This window comes from Acinonyx jubatus, chromosome C1, assembly GCF_027475565.1.
Source record: "Acinonyx jubatus isolate Ajub_Pintada_27869175 chromosome C1, VMU_Ajub_asm_v1.0, whole genome shotgun sequence".
NCBI classification, from domain to species: domain Eukaryota; kingdom Metazoa; phylum Chordata; class Mammalia; order Carnivora; family Felidae; genus Acinonyx; species Acinonyx jubatus.
Window position 1 is genome coordinate 13,666,636 of NC_069381.1, and position 25,130 is coordinate 13,691,765.

The 25,130-nt window shown below is 53.4% G+C and overlaps 1 protein-coding gene across 6 annotated transcripts in view; it reads right to left on the reverse strand.

Annotated features, from left to right (window-relative positions):
- Positions 1-745: 745 nt before the first annotated feature.
- Positions 746-25,130, reverse strand: part of UBR4 (ubiquitin protein ligase E3 component n-recognin 4) — a 131,826-nt gene continuing 107,441 nt past the window's right edge. For all 6 annotated transcript variants that reach the window (XM_027060248.2, XM_027060246.2, XM_053208030.1 and 3 more), the window contains 16 exons: positions 23,250-23,337; positions 22,618-22,745; positions 21,494-21,601; positions 20,872-20,991; positions 19,940-20,130; positions 19,344-19,517; positions 18,869-18,968; positions 15,053-15,271; positions 14,047-14,160; positions 12,969-13,111; positions 12,423-12,548; positions 10,724-10,918; positions 7,714-7,938; positions 3,892-3,982; positions 3,037-3,199; positions 746-1,132 (listed from right to left, as the gene is read on the reverse strand). In XM_027060248.2, the coding sequence (XP_026916049.2) occupies positions 1,068-1,132; positions 3,037-3,199; positions 3,892-3,982; positions 7,714-7,938; positions 10,724-10,918; positions 12,423-12,548; positions 12,969-13,111; positions 14,047-14,160; positions 15,053-15,271; positions 18,869-18,968; positions 19,344-19,517; positions 19,940-20,130; positions 20,872-20,991; positions 21,494-21,601; positions 22,618-22,745; positions 23,250-23,337 (2,250 nt within the window). In that variant the 3' untranslated portion in view covers positions 746-1,067. The remainder of the gene's footprint in view (positions 1,133-3,036; positions 3,200-3,891; positions 3,983-7,713; positions 7,939-10,723; positions 10,919-12,422; positions 12,549-12,968; positions 13,112-14,046; positions 14,161-15,052; positions 15,272-18,868; positions 18,969-19,343; positions 19,518-19,939; positions 20,131-20,871; positions 20,992-21,493; positions 21,602-22,617; positions 22,746-23,249; positions 23,338-25,130) is intronic.

Below are 25,130 nucleotides of genomic sequence, written 5' to 3' on the forward strand. Positions count from 1 at the left end.
TCACCAAGCTCTTCCTCCCCATGAGGCCACGTCTGGCGCAGCCCTGCCCGGGTCTGGGGAGAGGCCCCTGCGAGTCGTGCTGCCTCGCCAGCAACGGGGCCATTGCCCACGAACGTGGGAAAGCGGGTCTCGCGCCCTCAAGGCAGCTGCTACCGCGGGGCAGGACAGCGCTTCAGGGGCACAGACTCACAGCTCCGGTGGCTACCGGTGGGGCAGTCCTGGGCAAATGATGCCCGTTCACAGGCCCTCTCCTGCAGGGCTGCTGGGAAGACTAGAAACACACGCACATACACACACACTCACACCGGCAGAGGGAAGGTCAGCAAAGGGAAGCTGCTCGTTACTCTGGCTCTAGGCCTGCCCCGGGCCCTCTCCTAACACAGCGACCCTGAAGCGAAGTCGCCACGGGGTCGCTGACGCGCAGCTAGCCTGATCGTCAAGCACCCTTGCTCCACTGAGCCCACCTGCAGCCGAGGTCTGCAGTCACTGGCTCCACGGTCTTTGGGTTCCAGCTTGTAAGGCCGAAAAACTAAGGGAGGCCGAAGGGTCTGCTTTCAGGAAGCTCAGACTCAAAGGTGCTGCCTGCCCCAGCTCACGGGCCAGGCGGACGGGCTCCATTAGGTACTGACAAGAACGGCGACGCGGATTCGTCCGTCTTCCTGCACTCATGCCAGAAAGAGCCACACGGCCAAGGACAGCGTCTGGCCAGGGACACTCGGGGTGGGTTTAAGCAGCAGGCAACACCTTCTGTTTCAGCGTGTGCTCAGTCACTCGTTTATTTGCCAAGATGTGCACACGCGAGTGCGGAGTCGGCCAGGACAGCGCGTGGCGCCTAGGTACGCACAGGCCCTTCCACGGCTTGGGTTACAGACAACTTCATAGCTAGTGCACCACACACACAAGACAGAACAGGAAGCCTAAAAACCCCAAGCCACTCCAAGACATGGGGGGGAGGAGTGGTGCCGCGCGTCCCGTGGGGGAGGGGATCGATGCACACAAGGGAAGAACACGGAGGATGGAAGGCAAGCTCGCTTCGGTCTCTGCTAACTGCAGTTTCTGTGTGATGTTCAGGGGATGGAGTTCAACAGGTCCTTTAGGAAGCTCTCAGGATCAGTGATTTCTGATAACAGACCTGGAAAACAGGGGCACGCAGGGGTGGGTTAGGCGCAGGCACGCACAGCCCCCAGCCCACTGAGTCACGGCTGCCGCATCCACGCAGAGAACACCATGTGCCCCGACAAGCTCCGGCACACTGCCCCCAGGCACACTGGCGATGACGGGGAGGCAGTCACTGAGCAAGCACTCTTGTTCTGGAAGAGGAATTGGTCACGTTCTGCAACCAGGCGCCACTGTGTGTTCCAAGGCATTAAAGTGGCAGAGACCAACCCTACGACCCCCAGGGCAGAGGTTCTAACCCAGGTCCACGAACCACCGCAGGGGAGCCTCTCGTCTGCTGAAACTCCGTGCAAAGCAGAAGGGCCTTCTGGAGGGAGAGAGTCCACAGCACGAAGCATACTCTCGAAGGGGCCGGGGCCAAGGAAAAGCTAACACCAGTGCCCCCAAGGGCCACGAGGAACAGAGCACAGTACCAGGGCCCTGGGCTCAGCTGGGCTTTGTTCCAACCACTAGTCCCAGGGTCTCGAGCGAGCTGCCAAAGCTCGGGAGCTCCGTTTCTGCAACCATCAAACGGGGACAGTAACAAGTCCTACCTGGGTCACTGCAGGGATTAAATAAGGCCACGTGTCAATGTGCGAGCGCACAGAAGGGGCTCTGTGGCCCCCAAGCAGGGCGCTCAAAGTTAACAGCCGCCAAGCTGTTAAGCCCGAGTCCTGGCGACATTCACTCCCAAGTCCTCTCCCCAGCATCCGTGCTAACGGGGGAAAGGTTGGTACTAATCACCCCTTGTTGGTTTTGGAAGGTGGTTTTGCCCTTGCATCTGAGCAGGGTGTGTCTGGTATTCTGAAATTTTCTGCCAGTCTAAAGGAAGTAATAAAATCATGCCGTAAAAACCCGATCCCGGCGTGAGGCTACAGAGGCTCCCTGCCCAGCAGGTCCCGCTCTCCCCTGCTTCAGGCTGGCGACGAAGCTGCAAGCTGCAGGATGGCTGGGACGCCATGAACCGAGGTGAACACCGTCCTTCCCCTGCCACCCCCTCCTCTCGTGCTCAGACCCTCCATCCCCACCAACAGCCTCTGCTCACACACTCCCCAGAGCATGGCACCGAGGACACAAATACACGGGCCACCAGCTCTCGGGCAGGAATGGCTCCTGGGAAGGCCTGTGGCTCAGGGACAACGTCGAGGCTGCAAGTTAACAAAAACGCTGAGCTGAGCGATTTCAACGTGTGACCACCAGATAGCGGGGGTAGCACTGGGCCAACAAAGGTCCATGACAGTGCTCGGCTTCTGCCGAGGCCACCGCAAAGCACAGTCAAACCGGAAGCCCCTGGTGTGAGCGTCGCTAGAGACCCCTGAGAGTGGAGCTCCCAGAGGGTGAAGACAGAGAAAAAAAATACTAGTGGAGGCTTTCTCCTGATGGTGGGATCTGGGGAGAACGTTTTCTTGACACATCAGGTCTCGATCTCAGGATCAGGCCCTGAGCTGAGATCAAGAGTTGGACGCTTAACCAACTGAATGAGCCACCAGGTGCCCCATGTTTTTCAGGTTCTTTTTTTTTTTTTTTTTTTTTTAGAGGCTCTACCAATTTTCCAGGTATGCCCCACTGGAAACTCCTCTAGTCTTCACAGCCTCAGTTACCCCACCTATGAAGTGGGGGTAACCACAGTTCCACCCCGAACCCGTGTATCCACTGAGCAGCACAGGGCGTGGGACGCAGTAAGTCCCCACATGTCCCAGCTGCTGTTCCTGCTCCCAGTGGCCTGGTGTTTACTTATCTCTCCCAGACCGTTTGGCAGTGACCGACAGGCTGGTTCTTGCTTGTGTTCCTTCTGCCATGAAGATGGAAGCTAAGACCGGCCCCTCTAAGACAGACATGGGTTTTGTTGAGATTTTTGAGAGAGAAAATCCTGACACTGACCAGCCGCATCGAGGAACTCCGAGAAGGTCTCCACTGGCATGAACTCCTCCTGGAAGGTCTTCAGGGCTTTGTCAGCAGCTTCGTAGATGGGCATGTCGTTGTGGCGGATGTATTCCGCTAGAGAGCAGGACCAGCCTCCCTCCGTGTTGCTGGTAGGCACCTTCTACAAGAACCGACAGGAGACAGGCCCGGGGGCGGATTACTTAATGCCTCGAGTCAGTCAGGCCTTCTCGATGCCAAAAAGCAGCCCTCCCGTTTACATCCAAGTTCCCCTGGAGGACGTGTTTCGGTTCCAGGAACAACAACAAAGTCTCGTGTCATTCCTCCTGCAGCCCCTTTATTATGCACCGTGTCACTTACAGGCTACAAGTCGAGACCGCTACTCCTCCCTGCAGGTGTCACATCTGCATTTCCCCAGGAAAAGGGGATCTCACCATGCTTCATGCAGATTGTACAAGGAACCATCCCCAAACCCTCTGACTCTCTCAAGGCAGAGAGCAGTGTCCCTACTGGAAGCTAGGCTGGAGTAGGTCACGCTCACACAAGGCAAAGGACTTTACCCAAACGGAGGGACCAAGGGCAAACGGAGGGTGACTCAGGAGGGAAGGTCTGCCTGGGGAAGTGAGTTTGCAGCAGGCCTGAGACCAGGTGACAGGAGCGGTCTGGGCTACAAACGGACGTCGCAGGTGAAAGGGTCTAAGCGACGGTGGAAATCCTTCCGCAGGGGAGGCAGCTCGCTTCCCAGCAGAGGCCAGAGGGGGAGCAGCCGCCCCGCTGCTGCGTGGGGTCAGAGCCAGCAGCACAAAAATTTCAAACTCTTGCAGAAGGCAGTCGAGCTTCCGACGGCTTCCCTACCTTAAACATGTTGTAAATGAGATCGACGAGGGCCCAAAAGAGAAGGGAAGAGCGATAAGCAGCGTAGTCCTTCACCGCCTTGTCGGTCAGCCTGGAAAAGAAAATCAAATCGCATGTCCGTGAAGACGCTGGAGGGATACACGCCAGGATGGAGCAGAGCAAGTCAAGGATCCAGGAATCTACGCACCTCTCCACGTCAGCTACTTGCCTATCTTCTCGGGAAAAAGCAACTGTGGGCAAGAACTTCTGAAGCCTGGACCCAGGGGTTTACTTACTATAAAATAATGCATGAAATACTCATCCTTAGGACTGACTCTCTTCCGCATCAGGGTGAATCAGAATAGGGGGAACGCCACGTGCAACGTGGCAACCAGAGGCCACTGCCATGAAGAGATGCCAGGGAGGCCCGCGCATCCCTGCTCTGTTGAGCCCCACATGAGCTCTCGGACTTGCCAGGACCTCATACGTGAAGGGGAAACAGGGCTCTACCTCAGCCTTGACATTCCCGCTGGGAGCCATTTCCACAAATACAGTCAGCAGACTAAACCAGCCAAACACAGGGATTTGTTAACCACGGGCTGTGTTAAAAAACAAAAAACAAAAAACAAAAAACAAAAAACAAAAAACAAAATGGCGAGCTGGTGGAAAACTGGCCCTGGGCAACAGTAACATCCAGGATGGAAGATGCAACCACCACCTCCTAAATCCTGGGCTGCCCCAGAGCCACCGCCACAGTCCCGGTCTCTGCCCAGGACCAGCTCTACCCAACCTAAGGATTCAGCACAGGATTCAAGGCCAGCAGGCTCCTGGAATAGCGGGGGCGGTCTGGGACACCATCCTCTGCCCTCTCAGCAGGCACTCCTGGCTTGAGGAGCGAAGACACTAGATCACAGTGGTAAAGCCACTATGAAACGCAGAGAGGGCAGACACCCCTCTGCTACAGGATTCAGTTTCTACCGTCCGAGATCTACAAGACGTTTTGTTTGCAAACTGCCTTCACATCTGCAGTAAATAAAAGCTAGATGAACCCTTGTCACAGAAATTCTGTCTTAAAACACACTAGAACAAAGTCCGTAACTAAGGGAACTAAAATTGAGTATTAAAGTGTCTGTGTGTAGGTAAGAATCATAAAGTGAGACCGTCCCATATGGGCCTTAAGACAAGGAACTGTGTGGCGGGGCGGGGGGGTGAGGGGGGCTTGGGGGGCTCAGTCGGTTGAGCGTCCGACTTCGGCTCAGGTCATGATTTCACGGTCCGTGAGTTCAAGCCCCGCATCGGGCTCTGTGCTGACAGCTCAGAGCCTGGAGGCTGCTTCGGATTCTGTGTCTCCCTCTCTCTCTGCCACTCCCCTGCTCATGCTCTGTCTCTCTCTGTCTCAAAAATAAATAAAAACATTTATTAAAAAAAAAAAATTTTTTTTTTAATAAATAAATAAAATGTCTGTGTGCACGTAAGAATCATAAAGTGAGACCATCCCATATGGGCCTTAAGAGAAGGAACTGTGTGGCGGGGCAGGGGGTGAGGGGGGCTTGGGGGGCTCAGTCAGTTGAGCAACTGACTTCGGCTCAGGTCATAATCTGGCAGTTCGTGAGTTCGAGCCCCGCGTCGGGCTCTGTACTGACAGCTCAGAGCCTGGAGCCTGCTTTGGATTCTGTGTCTCCCTCTCTCTGCCCCTTCCCCACTCTCATGTTCTGTCTCTCCAAAATGAATATACGTTAAAAAAAGAGAGAGAGAAGGAACTGTGGGGCCCGGGATGGCATCCACACGTACACCCAACAGAGGTAAATTCATTAACAAAATGAAGTCAGACAATTCTGTTTGCTACAATGTTCTTCCCGTTCCCTCCCTGCACCCCCATATCCTCCAGGGCACCCGCTGTCTCCCACCTGCCCTGCGTGCGGACTCGGCAGCCCACAGTGAGGTCTGCCGCCAGGCCCACCTGGGGGCAAGGGCGACACCCACTCGTCTGTGACTCTGCCTGCTGCCCACAGGACACCAGATAGCGCTCGGACGGAAGCCTAAGTCCCAGGCCTAACGACTTACAAGTTCCTGGCAGAGGAGCCCTTCTTCCTGAATGTAAAACATGCACAAGAGGTCAACTTCTCTCAGTGCAAATTCCTAGATTTTTGTTATCGGCTACTGCCTCCCACCCTATCACAGACTCAGGACAAAGCCTGCTGCTGCCAGGGACACCGCCCAACCGCCAGAACGACGCCCTCTGAGTGTCCCTCCGGCACAGTCTCTCCTCAGAGAGTGTCCCAATACGGGGCTCACGCCCGGCACCTCCCCCAGCCTGTTTCAGGGGCTCCAACTCAGGCCTCCACCCCACGCCAGACTCGGTGGCTGCTGTGCTTTGGTAAGCAGGAATCCAGCGACCTGCCCAACTTAATTACTTAAGGCTAATTAATAAAGGTGAGCAAACTGCCACAAAGAAAATGGCAAGCCGTGAGGGCAGCTCACACTGGATTTCCTAAGTGAGCTGTGAACGGATGGGCTTCCCCCCACTGCCTGGGACAGCAGAGAGTTCTGGTCTCCTAACTGAAAAGCAAAACGGCTCCTGTGGGTTCAAATCTCACAGCTGCCACCGAGGGCCAGTGCCCAGCAGACAGCCGCCCTCACAGGGACAGGCTGAGCCTGGCTTACGAACAACCGGCTACCTTCCAGATCGAACTTCTGATTTCTAGTGGCTAGCTCAGCATGAATGCTCTGGACTCTGGGAAACGCAGGACAGTGATACGTCTGAAAGGGGGCATGGGTTAGGTGGGAACTTGAACGAGACTCACCCCCTCCTACTCTACACAGAGCAGCTAGTACTGGCAGGACTCAATAGCAGAGCTCTGACCTAGTCTCTCTGAGGGTGGAGGGGCCTTTGATTGGCAACGCGGATAAAGCAGAGCTGGTGGGGGTAACAGGTACCAGGTGCCGATCCAGGCACATGGCTGTGCCCACTTGGTCTGTCATTATCAGGGGCTTGAAAGCCTGTAAATGTGGAAATGTTCCCTCGGATCCTAGCAAGGGCGGGCAGACAGACAAGAACAGATCTTCCAGAAGTGAAGATTTCCCTGGAGTGCCAGAAGCAAGCTGACACTTCTCAAGCCCAGGGGAGGCAGACACAGCACATGGGCCACCATGAGCCGAGAGAGGAGTCCCGTGGAGTCCACGCAACGTGTGGCAACCCTGTGGTCATCTCAAAGGGCTTCTTGTTGTTTACAGCTGTTTTTCTCAAGATGCTGCCCATCTGACCCAAATCACAGCACAAGGTCATGAGAACAAAGACGCTTCCTTCCTTGAAAGATCGTTCCTTCTTTGGGACGTGTCCACACAAACAGGAGAAACAGAAGAAAGGCTCGTAGAACGTGGGGCAGACAGGACAGGAATGTGACCAGGGAGAGAGATAATGAGCTTTTCATGGTCAGAAAAGAAAATCCCCAGTGCAGCCATGCGGAAGCTTTCCCAGTTTATGGCCAGGCCAGCAAGACTGGGAAAACCCAGTCACCTGCCCTAGCTCCCTGCTGGCCCTCATCCTCCTCACCAGTAGTCTCACCCTGCGCCTGGCTGGCTGCTTCTCTGAAATCTTCCACAGACCCAAGCCTCACTCCACCTTTCCAGAGGCTGAACACGAGACCCACAGGTGGCCAAGGCACCTGCTGGCCATCGGGCCTAGACTCTTGGCACCACAAGGGACAGGGTCAATGACCGAGTCAAACGAGCAGGCCCTCACTTACCACACAAGCTGCAAAGCAGCTTTTACACACAATGGGAAATATGTAATCCAGGCACCAGGCAGCCCAGAAGACGGGACTTCCCGAGGCAGAGACTGACCTGGTGGCTCCCCCTGGAGCCACTGCCCGGGCCTGAGAGGTCACCAGCAGCCTCCGCAGGATTTCCACGCGTGTGGCTCTCCACTTCTCGGGGGGCAGGATGTGGAGGGCCAGGACCGTGAAATAGTGGGGCCCGTCCACTTCAAAGGCACTCTCCACCCACTTCTCCTTGGGCTGCTCCAGAAAGCCCTGGAGGTTCTTCTCCTCTCGGGAAGTTGCTCGGGTTCTGGAACAAAAGGGACACGATGAAACCAGGGCAGAAGCAGGGTACCAGTGGTAAGAGGAGAGGAGGTTTGGTCAACATCTCGTCTTCTTTTAAGCTTCTGAACGCTTGGATCACGAAACATGGCCACCCACTCTTAAGTAGCCCTCCTACCCCCTCCCCAAGGACTGCTTCTTCCCTTCTAAGCCCTACTTGGTGGCACTTTCCCTGCCCTCATCAACTCCTAGCTCAGCTCTGACACGATTCCAAACACCTACTGGCTCTTGAGCCCCCTGCATATGGCGGACAAGGTCACAAACACTCCACCAACAAAGTGACCGAACGACTCTGGAAGGTGACAGCTAGCACCTCCTTACCATGGTATCTGAAGCCTAGAGAAGCGAAGTGACCTTCCCTAAGCCAGTGAGTCTGTAAGTGAGGGAGCCAATGTGCGTTCAGAACCTGACTCTGCAACCCAGCCCATGTTCTCGCTTGCCCCACGTAGTCCCCAGAGCTAGGCTGTTTGCATTGGCTCCCGTGTTGCACCCTCCGTATCTCATGGTTTCCTTACATGTCTGTGTTCCTCCTTCATTCGAACAGCTGTCTCCGAGTAAGCACTGTTTCCTGTTCTCTCTCCTGCCTAAACTGTGGGCACATGGTCCTGAACTTTACTACCAGGCACTGCTCTGGGAGCCCGAATGGATCATCTCACCTTACCCTGACAACGGCCCTAGGACACAGGTACCGGATCCACACCTATTTCACAGAAGAGGACACAACAGAGAAGACAGCTACCTTGCCCACAATCGCATGCTGGGGAGTGGAAGAATGAGGCTTTGAACCCTGGCAGTCTGGCTACCAAGCTGGCCCTCCACGTTCTTGATCCACGCAAAGGCCCTTGCCCAGCACCACAGAGCTTCGGTGAGCGGCACTGGGGCGGCACAGAGACCCCACTGGAGGCCTTCCTGACCACATATCCCTGACCCTATTACCTGGGTGGTGCTCTCATGCCAAGAGCACCTACCGCCCTGTCCTTATCCCAAGGTGGGGGGGGGGGGGGAGGAGGTGCAGAGGAGAACAAAACACAACCCCAAAAGCCGTGACAGTCCAAGCCAGCAGGCCTACAGACGGCACCGGCAAATGCCGGACTGCGGGAAAGCAGAAGGGGGCCGTGTGCAAGGACACCTTGCTTCCTTCTGCTGAGAATGGACAAGGATGGCACAGATGGATGTACTCGACTGGACTTTCCAGAACTGGGAGTCAGAAGCTTTCTGCCACGGTAGGACCTGCCCCACTCTGCTCTGGCTCACAGCATGACCTACTTGCCTGTATACACAAACGTGACCAGGCTCATGCCAAGGTGAAGCGACCAGCTGGGGGAGCAGTCTATGGCTGCGCAACAGCGCCTGTGCGTGAAGCTTCCACGTGAGGCTCTAACTGACCAAGACACATCCGTGACACAGCCAACACCCTCCCCGATCAAGGGGGTCGAGCCTGAGTTACCAGTACGTGGCCCCTGAGAAACGCAGGACACCTGTGGTCACTAGCTCTTCAGCCGGGCGAGTCACGCTGCCTCTCTGGGCGCCGCGCACCCCGCCGGAGAGCGGGGCAGTCCGCTCTGCCGCACAGCTGCCAAGAGACAGGTCTCCACAGAGCCAACGGCTCTGTCAAAGGCCGAACAAACACCAGCAGTTAGCACTGCTGGGGCCTGCAGCGATCTGGAGAGTGAGAACATCTGTGCCGTCGATGATGTGGGTGTCTGAGAGTCTCAGCAGTTTAGCAGAGGATGTCACGCCCTGACAGAGACCTGCCCGTGCATCTTGTTAACGATGAGGCCTGCACTCTGGAGCTCAGCCTTCTATCTCACCGGGAAATGGGAGGGAAGGAGAAAACAACATTGGTGAAGACAGAAGGCCAGAAAGGACAAGAGACACACTGTCCTGTTGCCTAACCCAGACTGCAGCTGCCTTAGGCGGACCGTACCCAGTCTTTCAACAGCTGGCCACTTCCCTGCCCGAAGCAGGTAAGAGACTCTTATTGGAAAACAGGGCCTAAAAGCACAAAACTGTTCAAACCAGGAGCAAGTTTACTAAACCTTCTAACTGGCTTTTAACATCTGGGCTGGTATGAACGAATGCTATTTGCTACCCTAACTGCTTCTTTAAAATTACACTTTTAGCTATCAGTCTAACTGCTCCGTGATGTACACACAGATAAAAATACAAACCCACTCTCCTCCTGGTTATCAGCCAACTTTTCCAATCTTCGACACTTCCTACCCTCAATGTGCCAGAAGCACTGCTCACCGGGGGAGAAACCAGGATCCAAGTCCAGTCTTCCATTTATGAAAACGGTCTTTGGTTCTGCCGCAGCCCCCAGTTATGAAACCTTCCCCTGTAACACCCTGTGTCCCCTTGACAGTGACTATGTGCGGTTCTGATCCACGGCCTCCCCACCCAAGAGCACCGAGTCTTATGGGTAGTGGAGGCAACATCGTAGTAGAAGCTAAGGAGGTTCTCTGGTGGGCTGGCCTCTCCCAGTTCCTGGTTCCCCTCTGGGCGGAGCGTCAGTCCAAGGACACAGCCTTCAACTGCCCACGCGGGGGAGACGGAACCATTCTGGAAAGGAAGTCACCTTATTCTGTGTGACTCCGGAAAGCCGCAAAACACGCGTGCTTCGGTAAAGGCTACCTGAGGCCAGCCATCTGCCCTGGAACTAACTCGGGCAGACAGAGAAAAGTTGACACCTTGCTGGGCAGAGGGGCACGGGGCGGGCCGGCCAGACGCCCACTGGGGAGCGAGATACTGACGTGTTCAGGACGTAAAGCACAGTGTGGACGATGTAGGGGATCAGGTGGATGTTGCTCTCCCGGCCGCCCCCGCCGGTGTCCGCGCTGAACGACTGCTCCATGGCAAAGCGCAGGAAGAGCAGCTTCATGTCATGGATGTTGAGCTGGTAGGTGGGCTCCCGCTGGCCCGTACACTCCTGGAGGTAAGTGTTGTGCCTGCGGGGAAGCAGAATGAACGCTGTGAGCAAAGCGAGCTCCCCGGGGAAAGCCCAGTTTGGAAGGGAGAGCCCCCTCGGCACAGCCCGGCCCAATGGCTGCAAAGGTCACATAAGCAGATTGAGGAACGAACGGGACGGCTGAGGACATGAACTGTGGCCCGTAGGAAGACCGGAGCAGATGACAACTCCATTTCTGCTATGACTGAATGTGATGCCCTCCAAGCTTTGAGAAGACCTCGCTAGTTCTGGGGGCCCTATTTCCTGAGAGACAAATGTCACAGAACGTATCACAGTCAAACCTAGCACACTTTAGAAGAAACGTGGAAAGTATTCATTCTTACAAGGTGATCTATTCATAAGAATTTTTTCTTTAACCTCCAAATGAAAAGTATTTTTCTATATTTTTTTAATGTTTATTTCTGAGAGAGAGAGAGAGACAGAGCATGAGCAGGATAGGAGAGAGAGAGGGAAACATGGCATCCGAAGCAGACTCCAGGCTCTGAGCTGTCAGCATAGAGCCCAATGCGGGGCTCGAACCCACGAACTGTGAGATCACGACCTGAGCTGAAGTCGTACGCTTAACCAACTGAGCCACCCAAGCACCCCGTATTTTTCTATTTTAAGAAAAGTGTATTTCAGAGAGAGCTTGCACGCGTACACAAGTGCAGGAGGGGCAGAGGGAGATGGAGAGAATCCCAAGCAGGCTCCATGCTGTAAGCATGGAGCCCAATGCAGGGCTCAATCCCATGAACCATGAACCATGAACCGTGAGATGATGACCTGAGCTGCAATCAAGAGTCGGATGCTCAACCTACTGAGCCACCCAGGTGCCCCTGAAAGATGTTTTTCTATGTCAATACGTGCTACCATCAGCCTGGGCTCTATGTGACCTCAGGTATTTACTCAACCTCTCTGCCTCAAATTCCTCAACCAGAGAATGTGTGTTAAGAGCACGTGGTAGGCATTTTAATATGCTGCCCATCCTGATTACTGCCAGGTACCTTTCCATCCCCCAGCTTTACAATAGGACTCGGGGTGGGGCATCACTCCACCAAGCAGCAGCAAGAGTGAGGACCTCCTCAAAGCCTTAGTGACTCTAGTCTGGATTTTAGGACAAGGGAGGCTTGAAAGGAGCCCGATAATCCCCCTGGACTGAGCTATTTTCATTATTTAAATCTCAGAGGCACACACTGCAGAAGACAAATATGGGAAATTTTGGCTTTAAGGACAAAGTCAGGGTGGTGTGTCTTATGCCCTGAGATCAACAAGGGAGAAGAGGTAGCAACTAACTAGAAATTCCATGTGGTGCACCAGATGCTGAGGGTGCCGGTTTCTTGCAGCCGAGTTCCTCCCTGTTCCAGATAGCTTCCCTGCCAGCACTCAAAGAAAGGGACCAGGGTTCTCAACGACAGTCACAGGCCTTCGGGCCAAGCTGATCACTGATTCTCCCCCATCTCCTGGGAACCCCGTCTTCCGTACCATTCACACTGCTCAACACTCACCTTGCCAAGCAGGTGGCAAAAGCTGATTCAGGGACGTGGGGCCCCCAGACAGGAAGGAGACCATTGCACTTAGTGTTGGCGTTCTGAAGGGCTGCGCTTTCCCACTCTTCCCGGCCACGAGCCAGCCTGGATTGGGAGAAGAGCAGGGACAAGTGACCACTGGAACTGATTTGGCAACCAGGCACCTGGGCACATGGGGGCGGAGCAGAGTTTGCTAACACTAGGGAAAGAAGTTAGCCCATGCACCTGACTCCAGAGAGAATTAGCCCTTTGTATCATAATATGGTAAATGCCAGCTTCGCTGCTTCCGGGAAGCAAGGTTGCTTTCTCCAGCCTTAGGCCAAACGCCAAATGGATTTCTTAATTACACGGCACAAATGGCTCTTGGCCTGTGTGGTTTGACGTCAGACACCCTAATCCCTGGAGATGAAAACTTCAGGGTCGGCACCCTCCCCGCTCCCGGCACAGGGCCTTGGGCAAGGTGTCCACTGCTCTGAAGGGACACAGGCCTGGCTGAGGAGCCACTCTGCAGGAGCTAGGGCCTACCTGACGGCAGCCAGGTGGCAGTCGTAGTGCACGATGTTGAAGTGGGACACGGTGCTGTAGCCCTGCTGTTTCCGGGGCTTATTCTCCATCTCTTCCAAGGCTACCCGCTTGGTGAAGGTATAGATGCCCAGGACTTTTGTGGGCTGCAAAGACACCATGAAAAGGAGGAGTGGTGAGGCGAAGTCCAAGGCAGGCTCCGGGAGGAGGCGAAGCCGAAGAGAGGGGAGCCGAGGACCTCCCCTCCCAGGAAGGAATGCACTCAAGGAGGGGGGATGGTCAGCACCTTGGTCTCTCGGCTAAGCACTCGGCTGGGCACAGTCCCAGTGAGATGAGAAATGTGGGGAACGACCAAAATAAAGCAGATGCCGTGCAGACGGAAAGGCTAACACAGAAGCCTAAACTGACATCCTTCCCTTTTTGCTTCATTTATCTCAAAAGGAAGAATAAAGTGCCTTCCTGCTAAGTCCCCTGCTTTATAAAACTTATCAAGCAGTTCCCAGCAGCCTGTGCCACAGCAGGACCTACGAGGCTTGTGGCCCTTCAGTGGCGTGGACGCCCAGCAGGACACTCGAGCTGGAGGGGAAGAGGACGCCTTGTAGGCCTTTAGGGGAACAAGCAGGTCCCATGCTGTCCTGTTCCTGTCCGTCGTAAATCTAGTTGGATAGAGGTCCTGAGCTTCTCCCCAGGTATCCTGCTTAAAAGCAGCACGATGTGCTTTTAAAAGCCCCAGGTCTGGAGTCAGAGAAGCATGGGCTACAGTTTTGGCTCTGCCACGTGACCCTTGTTTTGCTTTGTTTTGTAGGTTTAAAAACAGAATTACCCGTTTACATAAAGCTCTGGGCACAAGGACTGGCACATAGAAAGAATCCAACGGGTGGTGATGCTGGGGGGGGGGGGGGGTGGCAGTGATGATGAAGCCTCGTGTTCAGATCAGTCTGCCTTCCTCCCTTTAGAGAGGCAGCTGGCCCCGAGACACGCCTCAACCTCGGCCCATCTAAGAACAAAAAGGCCGGCGGGAGAAGGACGCCACGGGAGCAAGGGGCCAGGCTGCGCACCCAGCCCAGGGCGAGCGCTATACCTGGAACTTGTACCCCTCCCTGCAGATGCAGCACGTGAGACCCGGCTCCTCAATTAGCTCCTCCATCTGCTTCAGGAGCGCCGTCTTGGTCACAACCTGGCCCTTCTCGTTTGTCTGTAGGGGAAACCCAAGTGACATGTCAGAAGGGGATTTTCACCCGCCGCCCCCCAACCTAGCTTGGGGACACTCAGGAACAGGGCTGCCCTTCCACAGGCACTGGAAGGACAAGTCACAGAAAGGAAACCTCTGTAGGTGGCTTCCAGTGAGGGTAAAGACTGGGTAAAGGGTAAAGGGTAAAGATTCTTCTACTCTCTTCCTCCAGGAACCACTGAAGCAGAGGAGACTAACCAGCTGGAAGCCTGGCTAGCTGCCACTTGCCACCAGAAAAGCCCCCTTTCTTTGTGCTGGCAATCCCAAGTCCCAGCTGCCAAGGGCTGTCGCGTTAGGATTCACTTCACGGTTCCCATGGGAGTTTTAAAACTGCTGACACCCAAGCTTGGCTGGTTCGGAGAAGGCTTTCCTAAGACTACGCTGCTTCTGACCCGGGGCAAGGAGAGCACAGGCCATCATGTCCAGCCGACGTGGGTTCAAACTCTCGTCAACCCCTCATTAAGCATGAGCGTTGGCCTATTTCCTGTGCTTCTCAGCCTCTGTTACTCCAACCAGAGAAAGGGTATGGTAAGATCAGCCTCACTGTGTCACACAAGGGCTTAAATAAAACCTTACAAGCAAGGTGCCTAACTAAGCACAGTGCCTGGCAAGCAGTAAATCCCCTGGGAGCAGGAGTGATCATCCCCGTTCTCATGGTTTCCGTGAACTCGTTATGTCATTTAACCTCGGAGCCCCATCTGGGCGGTGGGACAACAGTCACACCTCTGAGGGGTTGTCAGGAAGGTGCACCTAGCTCCCTCCTTCTCCTCACCAGCCCAGCTCTGTCCCGAAGCATGGCTGCCTCTTCCCCAACAGTGTGGACAAGAACGTGGGGACTCCCAGAACGTGGCTTTACCGTCATGCCCAGGGTGCCCAGAGCCTTCTGCCTCATGGCCATGGCCATACGCTTCTTCTCCGCGCGGGTCTCCCTGCGGGCAGCATCGATCTTCTTGTTTACATCAGGGTGTTCCCGCAATGCCTCCAGCAGGTTCTCTGCTAGGGTCCCAATGCCCTCATCGCTGGACACCTGCTCCAGTTTATGGAGGTTGGTGATGGAGTCCGTTCCGATCAGAACCTACCAAGTGGAGACCAGAGAAATGTATGCTTCCAATTACATGAATCAGCATGCTCTCCAGGAGCTGACAGATTGAGGAAATTCAGCAGAATGCACGCAAACTCACATCATCTGTTCAGTTTCGATCAGACCTTTCGAACACATGCTTCAAAAGATTCTGACAAATGGAGGAGGGTTTGGCCCTGCAGATGACCTCTGACCAGGCACTATGCTCTTTGGCTCCAGTGCCCTGGCCTATGAAGTGGTGATAATGTCAGGGTTGTGGTGAGGATTAAAACTTCGTCACAGATAATTGGACGTAAAGCGGCCAGCACTGGGAGAGAGAAAGGGGCTCGGGTAAGATGCCCTAGAGAAGCAGCACCTGCAGAGGCCTGGGTAGTGGACTCAGTGACCACAGGGCAGAGCAGGCCGTGACATTCATAGCGACTGTGTTCGGTTCTTCCTCCAGAAGCCCCGTGTCCACCGCACCTGGGAGCCCAGGATTCCCTCAACATAGGGGTATGAGAGGTGCGACTCCGAGTGGGAGTGGGGATGAGAAGACACTTTGTCTAGAGAACAGATATGACCGAGAAGCCCCCGTGCTCGAGAAGGCTGGCATTCGCTGCACCACAACACTGCACTGTCAACACGGGTGAAGGACAGAACACGCAGACAGGGCTGACCCGACAAAGCCCTCCAGGTGAGCCGAGGAGGAGCGCCCCGCCCCCTGCACAAGTGCATCCACGTCCACCGCTACTGTACGGATTTAACGATACGTGGAAAACAACAGAACCGACCTGCAACGTGAAATGAAAGCTCAGCACTCAACCCGGATCACCCACGGGCTCATAAACCTGTCCTCAGAGCAGGTACGCTTCAAACTGGCCCGTCAGCAAAGCTACAGGTCAGCTCACGTCTCGTGCTCCTGAATGCTGAGCCCACGGTGCGGCTGCCTACTGAACTGCTGCACAGGTACCCCGACCTCCGCACGCTGGGTGTGAGCTGTGCGCCTGCGTGCGTGCATCCGTGTGTGAAGCAGTGCTTTACGTGCTAGGGGAACAAAGACCCGGCCTTCTGAGGGTTACACTCTAATCGGGCGAGCAGACGCACAACAGCAGTAGCCTGACATAATGCCCCCGCTGCACCTCACTTCGAACCTCCTTGGGTTCTTCACCTCTTTCAAGGACACCATCACTCATCTGTCGCCCAACCCAGAAACAGCAGAGTTGTTGACTCGTCCGGCTTCCTCACCCGCCACGGGCAACTGACCTCCAAATCCCCTTCACTCTGCCTCCCAGACGGCTGCTGAACCCACCCTCTGTCCACCTGGTGCGCCCGCTCAGCTGTCATCACCTCTTACCTAGAGTATGATAAAAGCCAATCGTCTCTCCTGTCTGTCACCTCCTCTCCTGCCAATTCATGGCCGGGGGCACGGCCCTCAGGAGAAAACGCACACTCCTCTCTTTGGAGAATGCGCCCTGGACCCATGCTGCACCGGGACCAGCTCGCGCCATGCCTCACCCCCACTGTGCAATTCCAGTATCCTTTGGCTTCTAAGCCTCGGCAGGTGCCGTACTTTCTTCTAAAAGCAACTTCTTTCCTTTGGCCCCTTTCACACTACACTTATGTCACTATTCAGCTATCAACATGAATGTGACTCTATCTTCCACCAGATAGTGAGTTCCCAGAGCACAGGCTATGACCGCCTTGGTTACCAATGTCACCTCAGTCCAGCACAGCAAAGGTACACAACAGGTGCTTAAAAAATGTGTTGCTAGGAAGAGAATGGCCTCAAGTGTTAGGAACGCCACGTTCCTAACTAGATTAAGCCTTAGTCTAAAGAAAGTAATTCGACTTAGTAACTACAAAGAAGCCTGGAAACCACCTGACCTGAGCTTGGCCACATCACAGCCGCACTCCCGGGTTCACCCACATAGAAGACACACGTCATAGGAACAGAGAAACCAATATACGTGAAGACTCCTTTGTAAGAAGAATGACCTCCACAAAGATGTGCTAATTATGACCATCTCTAATGAACTGAAGTCTGAAACCACTGAGACCAGGGTGAGACACAGGGAAGAATCTCTCCTGTAGCCAAGCTACCCTACTTTTGGGATGAGCTATGAGGACAGATCACCAGATGAGAGCGTGGAATGACATTCAATGCAGAACACTACACACGGGAAAACCCAGCCCTTGAGGACGCTCAAAACTCAACACTAAAAACATCCAATTAAAAGATGGGCAAAAGATACGAGCAGACAGGCTGCTGAAGCCACGCAGACGAAGCACATGGAAAGACACGCAGCACCACTAACCATCAGGGAAGCGCAAACTGAAATCACAGGGAGCTTATCACCGTCCACCTGTCAGAGGGGCTCAACTAAAAGCCAGTGTCACCACCGGGTGGTGAGGAGGATGCAGAGGAAGATCATTCAGGCACTGCCGGTGGGAATGTAAAAGGGTGCAGCACTCTAGAAAACAGCTCAGCAGTTTCTACTGAAACTAAATATGCAGCTATGTACCCAGCAAGTGTATGCCTAGGCGTTTATCCCAGAGGAATGAAGAGTTCTACTAACACACAAAACAACTGCATGTGAATGTTTACGGCAGTTTTATTTGTAACATCCCCAAACTGGAAACAGCCCGGATGTTCTTTAACGGATGAACGGTTAAGCAACCTGGGGAACCCACACACCATGGACCACCACCGAGCAATAAAAAGGAACAGACTATCAATACACACAACCTGGGAATCCCCCAGAAGATTATGCGGAGTGAAAAAAGCCAACCCCAAAAGGTTACATGCTGTCTGACGCCATTTACAGAACACTCTGCAAGTGACAAAACTACAGCCACGGAGAGATCAGTAGTGGCCAGTGGTTAGTGGCGAGGTGGACAGAGCTCCCAAAGGGCAACAAGAGGGATCCCTGTGATGACAAACCTCCCCTGGATCCTGACTCCATCAATGTCAATATCCTGATTGTGATACTCTATATGGTTTTGTAAAAGGTTACCATCGAGAAATGGGTATGTAGGATTTCTCTGTATTATTTAACAACTGCACGTAAACCTACAATTACCTCAAAATGAAGAGCTTGATTTAGAAAAATTCCAGCCTGGCCACCTGTCTGGGCCAGTCAGGATTTGTGAGGGGTAACGGATATTCCAGCCCAGGGGGGACAGAACAAGGATGAGCAGCAGACTGGAATGGTGGGTTTCTCTGAGAACGAAGTTTCTAGCTGTCTGAACCAGGACAGAAAACAGCGATGATGGTACTATAAATGTCCCCAGAGACCCAAACGACTAAAGCCAGAAATTAAACTGTTTTAAACTCTGGCCAGCCACACCCTCCGTCCGGTTGCTGCTCCGCTGACCCACGAGAAAATAAAGCCCCACGTAAGAAGGAGTCGAATGAGGAGAGCACAAGTAGACCTTACGCCTCTCCACACACACAGAGCTGAACGAGATAACCTCCGAGTCCCCCATACTCTGGGGCTCTTCCGTGCTAGGAGAAGTCATACCCTGAGGCTAATCGAGGCAGTCACGGCAGATGAGAAGGCACCGTACACGCCCTGCCTCCAGAATTAAGTAGCATGCTGGCCACTCACTCACCTGGGTGGCAGGGTGCTGCACAGCCAGCCCCCGAAGAAGCCTCAAGATAAATGGCAGGGCCGGGCGAGATAAGAACTTTTTCCAGATGTCAGCATCCAGACTGCAAAGGAAAAGAAGGCAGATGAGCAGGCCAGAGGGGCAAAACCTATCTGGAAACCAGCTGTTGACCTGTTCTGGCTTGTTTACCTGTGACCCTTCAAGGGGGCCATCAACAATCACAGAGGATCACCTAGCTCGGCCGGGCAGCCAGACAAAAAGCACTATTCCAAATAGAAAGCAACAAGCTGCCACCTGTTCCCCAGCCCCGAAGGGCTGTGCAGTGGCGGAGTGGTCACCCTGAGGGTTTCCAAAAGAGGAGGGAGACTCCGAGGAGGGCCAAGGGGGGAATACGTGAAGCTTAAAGCCACGACGATGAAGGAGAAAAGGACCCAGAAGAGGGAAGGAAAGCAGTCGCTTTGACAGAGCCGATTCTTACTTCTTGGCACTGGGAATGTGTTTCTGCATATAGTCCAGCGCACTCTGGGTGATTCCCTTCTGGAGAATCAGGTCCTTCAGCTGATGCCCGTTGCTGCTGCTCTTGATGCCGGCTGCGATCTTGCAGAAGCAGTCCAGGAAGACTTTATCGTCGCCACTGTGGTCTTCATCGTACCTGCAGGAGAGAGCAGAGCCTCAGGGGGTGAAGGGAACGACAAACGTGTACCATGGTGCTCCCTCGGCTGACGACGTTCAACAGTGTACGGGGTCAAGTACGACACGAGGATGCCGATCCGGTTCCCGCCACTCCCCGTTTCCCACCATGTGCCGCACACTCCCAACGCTCTCTTGCGTCTTCACGCTTTTTGCACCCGTGACTCTCTCCCTCCCGTCACACCCCTGCCCCATCTCGCCAGCCTCTTTACCGTCTCTGCCTAGCCAACTTAACAGTACGCTGAGCCCCCAGTTACGATGGACCCCTTAAAGGCCAGACAGGCGTGCGCGACCCTAACAGAACTTCAGACGAGTCTTCCCTAGGCCACAGGACGAGCCTGGGCGTTGGGAGGACCCTCCCGTAGCCGAGATGCGAGCACGTACTTGTCAAAGCTGCAGTACGGCTTGAAGCGCTCCACCAAGATCTGCATCTTCTCCACCTCGCCAAAGGACAGGTATGGGATGATGCGAAGCAGACCCTGGAGCACGCTAGGGTTGGAGCGAACAAAGGTGCTGTTGATCTGGTCCAAGAGCATCACAAGCTGATCCTTGTCGCCCGTCAGGAGGAGGTTGCCCTGCAGCGGGAAGGGGGACGGAGGGACCGGTAATAGGGTCAGGACTTCGGTCAGCCAACATCTGAACCCCAGAGGTCACCCACTTCCCTCAGAAGCAGCACTAGAAAAGCCGTCTTGGCGCTTCCTGGGTATGAGTTTCACTTGATACTAGTTTCTAAGTTTCTGTGCGGCTCTATTAATAGTCTCACGTGTTCGAAAACGCTAACACAATCTCCCCTCCCCTGAGGGAACGCAGGCTGCCTGCTGCTCACTTGGTCCCACCTCTAGCCAAAGCATGAGTACCAACAGGGATGGGGGAAACATGAGTACCACAAGGGATGGGGAAAGGCAAGGGCACAACAGAGAGAAGCTGAACTGGGACTTGGGACACCTGGGTTCTCGGCCTGATTCTGCCAGCAGCCAACTACATAACATGGAACAGCTCACTTAGCTTCTTTGCGCTTGGAGTTCCCTCAACTGGGCAATGAGGGGCTGGGCTAAGGCCCCTGTCTATGAGCTGGAACATGCTAGGATTCCATTAATGAGAGCTTCTGAGTGAACGAATACCCTTAGCAGCTTCGTTTCCTCCAAATCCGCAGATTTCAGGCTTCAATGCCATCATGTCACCATTGCTTTGTGATTTCTATGACCTGAGCAGGTTCAACCATTTTTGGACACAGCTAGACACAAACAAGCCTGCTGCTGGTAACGAGACCGCATATGCTCCCAGCGTCTGCAGATGGACAGACTGGCCCCACGCACCTTGTCCTCACTCAGGGGCTCAGCATTGGATTCATCGAGAATGATCTCCATGATACTAAGCACCTGCTCGGCCACCGCCGCACCGCCACTGTCCTTGCTTTCTTGCTCAGCTACCAGGGCCTGTAGGAGGAGACCCAGTCAGTCTGGGGGTAACACCACAACCACTCGTGCTGATGGGATCTGCTGCCCACCAATGCCTTCATGGCCTTACTTCCCAGATATCTGTGCGCGAGGGCGGGGGGCGGGGGGGGGGGGGGGGGAGGGGGACAAGCGTGTGGATGTTTGCACACAATGAAACTGTGATATTCCAGATGTCTATCTTGGCTGCCCCGAGGACAAGGGCATTACTTTTCTAGGGTATGCAGTCTGGACTGTTTTATAAACTTCCTCTTGTCTCTGGATTCAGGAAACAGACAAGGAAGTTCTCACGTGTCATGGCAGCAGCACAGGGGTGAGCCAGCAGGACAAGGGACGGTTTGAATGATCCGTGCCTCAGGCCAGTCAGCCAGACAGATGAAGAGTTTGAAAAGGCCACAAACCCTTCTCATCTGAGCCCGGATGCTCCTTCCCCGACCCAGGACTTCTGAGGCCCACTCTGTCTTCTGCAGCCCATACCCCTTACCAGGTTTAGGGTACCCAGCATGACATTCAAGGTGTTCATTTCCAGCTTGACCAGCTGCTGCCGGTTGACTTTCACCTTCACACAGTAACTGAACAATTTCAGGAGCACCTGACAAGAAAAGCCAGTCAAAACCTGTGAGGCTATCTGAGAGTGTACGATGTGGGGACGAACAAGACAGAAATGTTTGAGAGCAGTCATGTACAATCAGCAAGTACTCTTCCTGAAGTACAGGGAACAGTAAGGAAAAGTGCTTCCTGAGGGGACATGGCAAGGCGGGGAAGATCTCAGATCAGGTTGGCATTTTGAATAGCAATGTTCTCCAGCAGTAGGTCACGTGGCCTCAGCATATCTCTACCATCTCTTAAAATGGCAATGACACCAATTCCTAGTAGAATTCCCTGTTGTTTTAGGGAAATTCCGGTTGTAACTCCGAATCTAACAAATACTAACCAGAAAGATCCCAAAACTCATGGCCTGTGGGAACTCAGAACCATGTAGGTCGTTTATTTAGTTTTCCTTAAGACACAGGTGGGTTTTCTTCTTTTATTAAGACATAAATGGCTCGTTTTTTACATTTTTAAAACTTTAATTACTTTTAGTTGCTTTTTCAATTCTAATTCTCCACATAGGTCACGTAGAACACAAATACTGTAATATGTGTTCTCATCTCCTCTGCAGCTGAAAATAATAAATAGAGTAATATTTGTGATCCTCTACTCCTCATGAGATGGTTGGATGAACTCCCGAAATCCAAATCCTACAAAAAAGCCTGAAAGGGTTACCCTATGAAATCAACTTAAAAAGCAAGAATAAGAGTAATTGACTCGAGTGCAGTTTTGTAGGGAAAGACAGGCACTGGTTCCACAGGTGGCTAAAGAGACACAGCAGGAGGTTGCCATCACCGCTGCGGCTGCGGCTTCGGGGACAGCCAAGAAGCAGGGGAGTGGGGAGCTTCCAGAATCAAGAGCTCGGGGAAGCTGCCAGGCCCTCCACTGGCTTGCACTGGCCCAGGGCACCAAGCCGCCCTCTAGGGTTACGTGTGCCGGCACAATGGCTGCAAGCTTCCCTCCACAGGGGCCTCTCTCAAAACAATGGACCGGTCCCACCTTGCCGCCCCGACTCACAGTTAGAAGGTGGCGTCCCTGCTTGAAGTCTTTGATCCCTGCCAGTCTGTTGAGCATGCACTCCAGGCCCCCACACTGTGCCATGACACCAGCCATCTTATACACTTCTTCTTCATCTTCTTCTTCATCTGAGGGAGGAGGGAGGCCAAGCGGAAGTGGAGGGAAAGATACAGATGGAAATAAAACAGATAATCCCCTTCCAGGCTGACAGCCAGTGCCCTTTCTCTTACCTCCGACAAAAGCATAGCAATGAAAGGGGTCAATACTGGATATGAAACTATGAGACTGAAGCCAATTAAAATTATTTACTCAAGTATGTGAAAACACAAGCACCACCACCACCATCGGGGGCAGGGGAGGAACTAAACTAAAAATCAATCTGAACTCAAGTTTGTTGCCAACTGCACTTTATTTCCCAACTTTTGTTTGGCCTTGTTTTAAAACCCCTGAGGTGTGTGAACTGGGCCATAGATACGTGTACTCTTTCTCAGTTGGGGAAGTAATCTCCCGTCAATTCTGATCAGAGGTACAGGGGAGTGTGTCCAGAACACCCATAAATCCCAGGATGTGACCCACTCACTGGCCCCAGACCTCTAATGCAATGTGCACCAGTGTCTGTGGGAAGGGCCTACCTGTGGTGGAGTCCAAGGACTCGATAAACTCCTCGGTAGCATCACCCAACAGCCCCCGCATGCGGTAAACGATCCTCATGGGCTCTCCCTGAGCAGAGACATGGGGAGAAAGGTGCTTGTAAACAGGTCCAGGAAATGAAAGGGACTCAACACCTGGCCTCGCTCCTGTTTCTCTACAAGGTCCTAATCACAACATCTGGAATCCACGTGCGCTGCAACTTACATCGGGGAAAGGAGGTTTATTTCATGTAGTGTCTACCACAGACCAGTTGTGTGAGCCTTTCATAACCACAATCTCATTTAATTGCTTCGAAATCGTATGTAACAACCATAATCGCTATCATCTACCGATGCTTTCCTCTGTGCTAAGTTCTGTGCTAATCAAGCACTTCAGATATCCTCTTAAACTAGGTTAAGCAGCTTTTTCAAAGTTATCCAATAACAAGCGCAGCCTAATTCCCAGCTGTGCTTCCTTCAGGAGCACAAACTCTAACCAATGGGAACCACTACTCAAAGAATCCGGACAAGTAAGACGAGATCAGTGAGATCAAAGAGCTTTGATTCAAGACTCTGGAATCAAAAGCAAGAGCATAAGCCAATCCTGAGGTCTTCACATAAATACGGCAAGAAAAGGTTTCTTCCAAAGTTACTCAAGTTAAAACCTCTAACCTGATGGAATGATTAAAAGTAAGTCTTTTGCAAATTAGAAGATTAGAGCACTTTACTAAATTGGAGGATTGTGAGAGGTCACTATATACCGGGTACTAAGTTAGGCATTCTACCATCGACATTATTCTCATTTCGGAGAGAAGAAACAGGGCTCTGAAGTCACACTGCACGAAATGAAGGTGACGAGCCAGCACCACAGTACTGCTTGCCTCTAAGCCCGTGCTCAGCTTCAGGACAAGAAACCCTCATGGGACAGAACTTTCCAGAAAGGCCAGTTGCAGAAATGTTCCCAGCTACGGAAGCCCAGTGGGAACTAAGAAAGAGAATGGCCAGAGAACAAGGGCAGAAACAGAAAGAGACCTAGGAAACAGAACAGGCTCTAGTCAGTAGCTAAGGAGACAGGCTGTTTATCAGGGAAAAAGAGCGTAGAGTTAAAAAAAGGTGCCTGCACTTTGTCAGAAGAAGCCCTCAGTGGGCTGGGCACTACTGTGAAGGGCAAGTGATCCTCCTCTCTATCCTGCCTCATGGTTCAAAAGGGAAGACGCCCGTGTATGCTCTTTGGGTTCCAAACCACCATTTACAAGGGCAGCCACAGAAGCCTGATCTTAATTTTTGTGTGCCTCACGGATTAAATCTGTATCATTCTGTTCTGACGCTCAAGTGCCAACGACGGGATGCGCTGAAGGGGGGCAATCTCCCGTGTGACCCTCTACCAACGGGCAGCAGTACCCACGGACCAGGATTCCCGGCACAGAACAGAAAGGAGAGAAGCGAAAACATGTGACAGAATGAAGGCCAAGATGTACTAGCCAACACTACCAATTTAGCATCTGAAGCTCTCCAGAAACATCTGGGCCTAAATCCACAGGAGTTCACTGTGCTTCACGGGCAACTAGTTTGCTGTACTCCAGTTACTTCCTTGATTCGCTTACTAGAAGGTCCCCCTAATGAAAAGACGGGAAGGAAAGGGAAAGAAATGGAGGAGGAAAGGAAGGGACAGGGGAGAGAGGTGAGCAGAAGAGGAGGGAGGAGGAAGCGGATTATCTGAGACTCTCAGGAGAGGTCGAGTAGCACCGAGGTGGCCCAAGGACCAGAGCGCCAGGCTTCCTTTCCTTCCGTCTCCCCCCCTCAAGGACAACTGCTGTTTGCACCCCAGTCTCCCCTCCAGTAACACAGAAATCACACTCGCGCCTTGGCAGCGCCAGCGGCCAT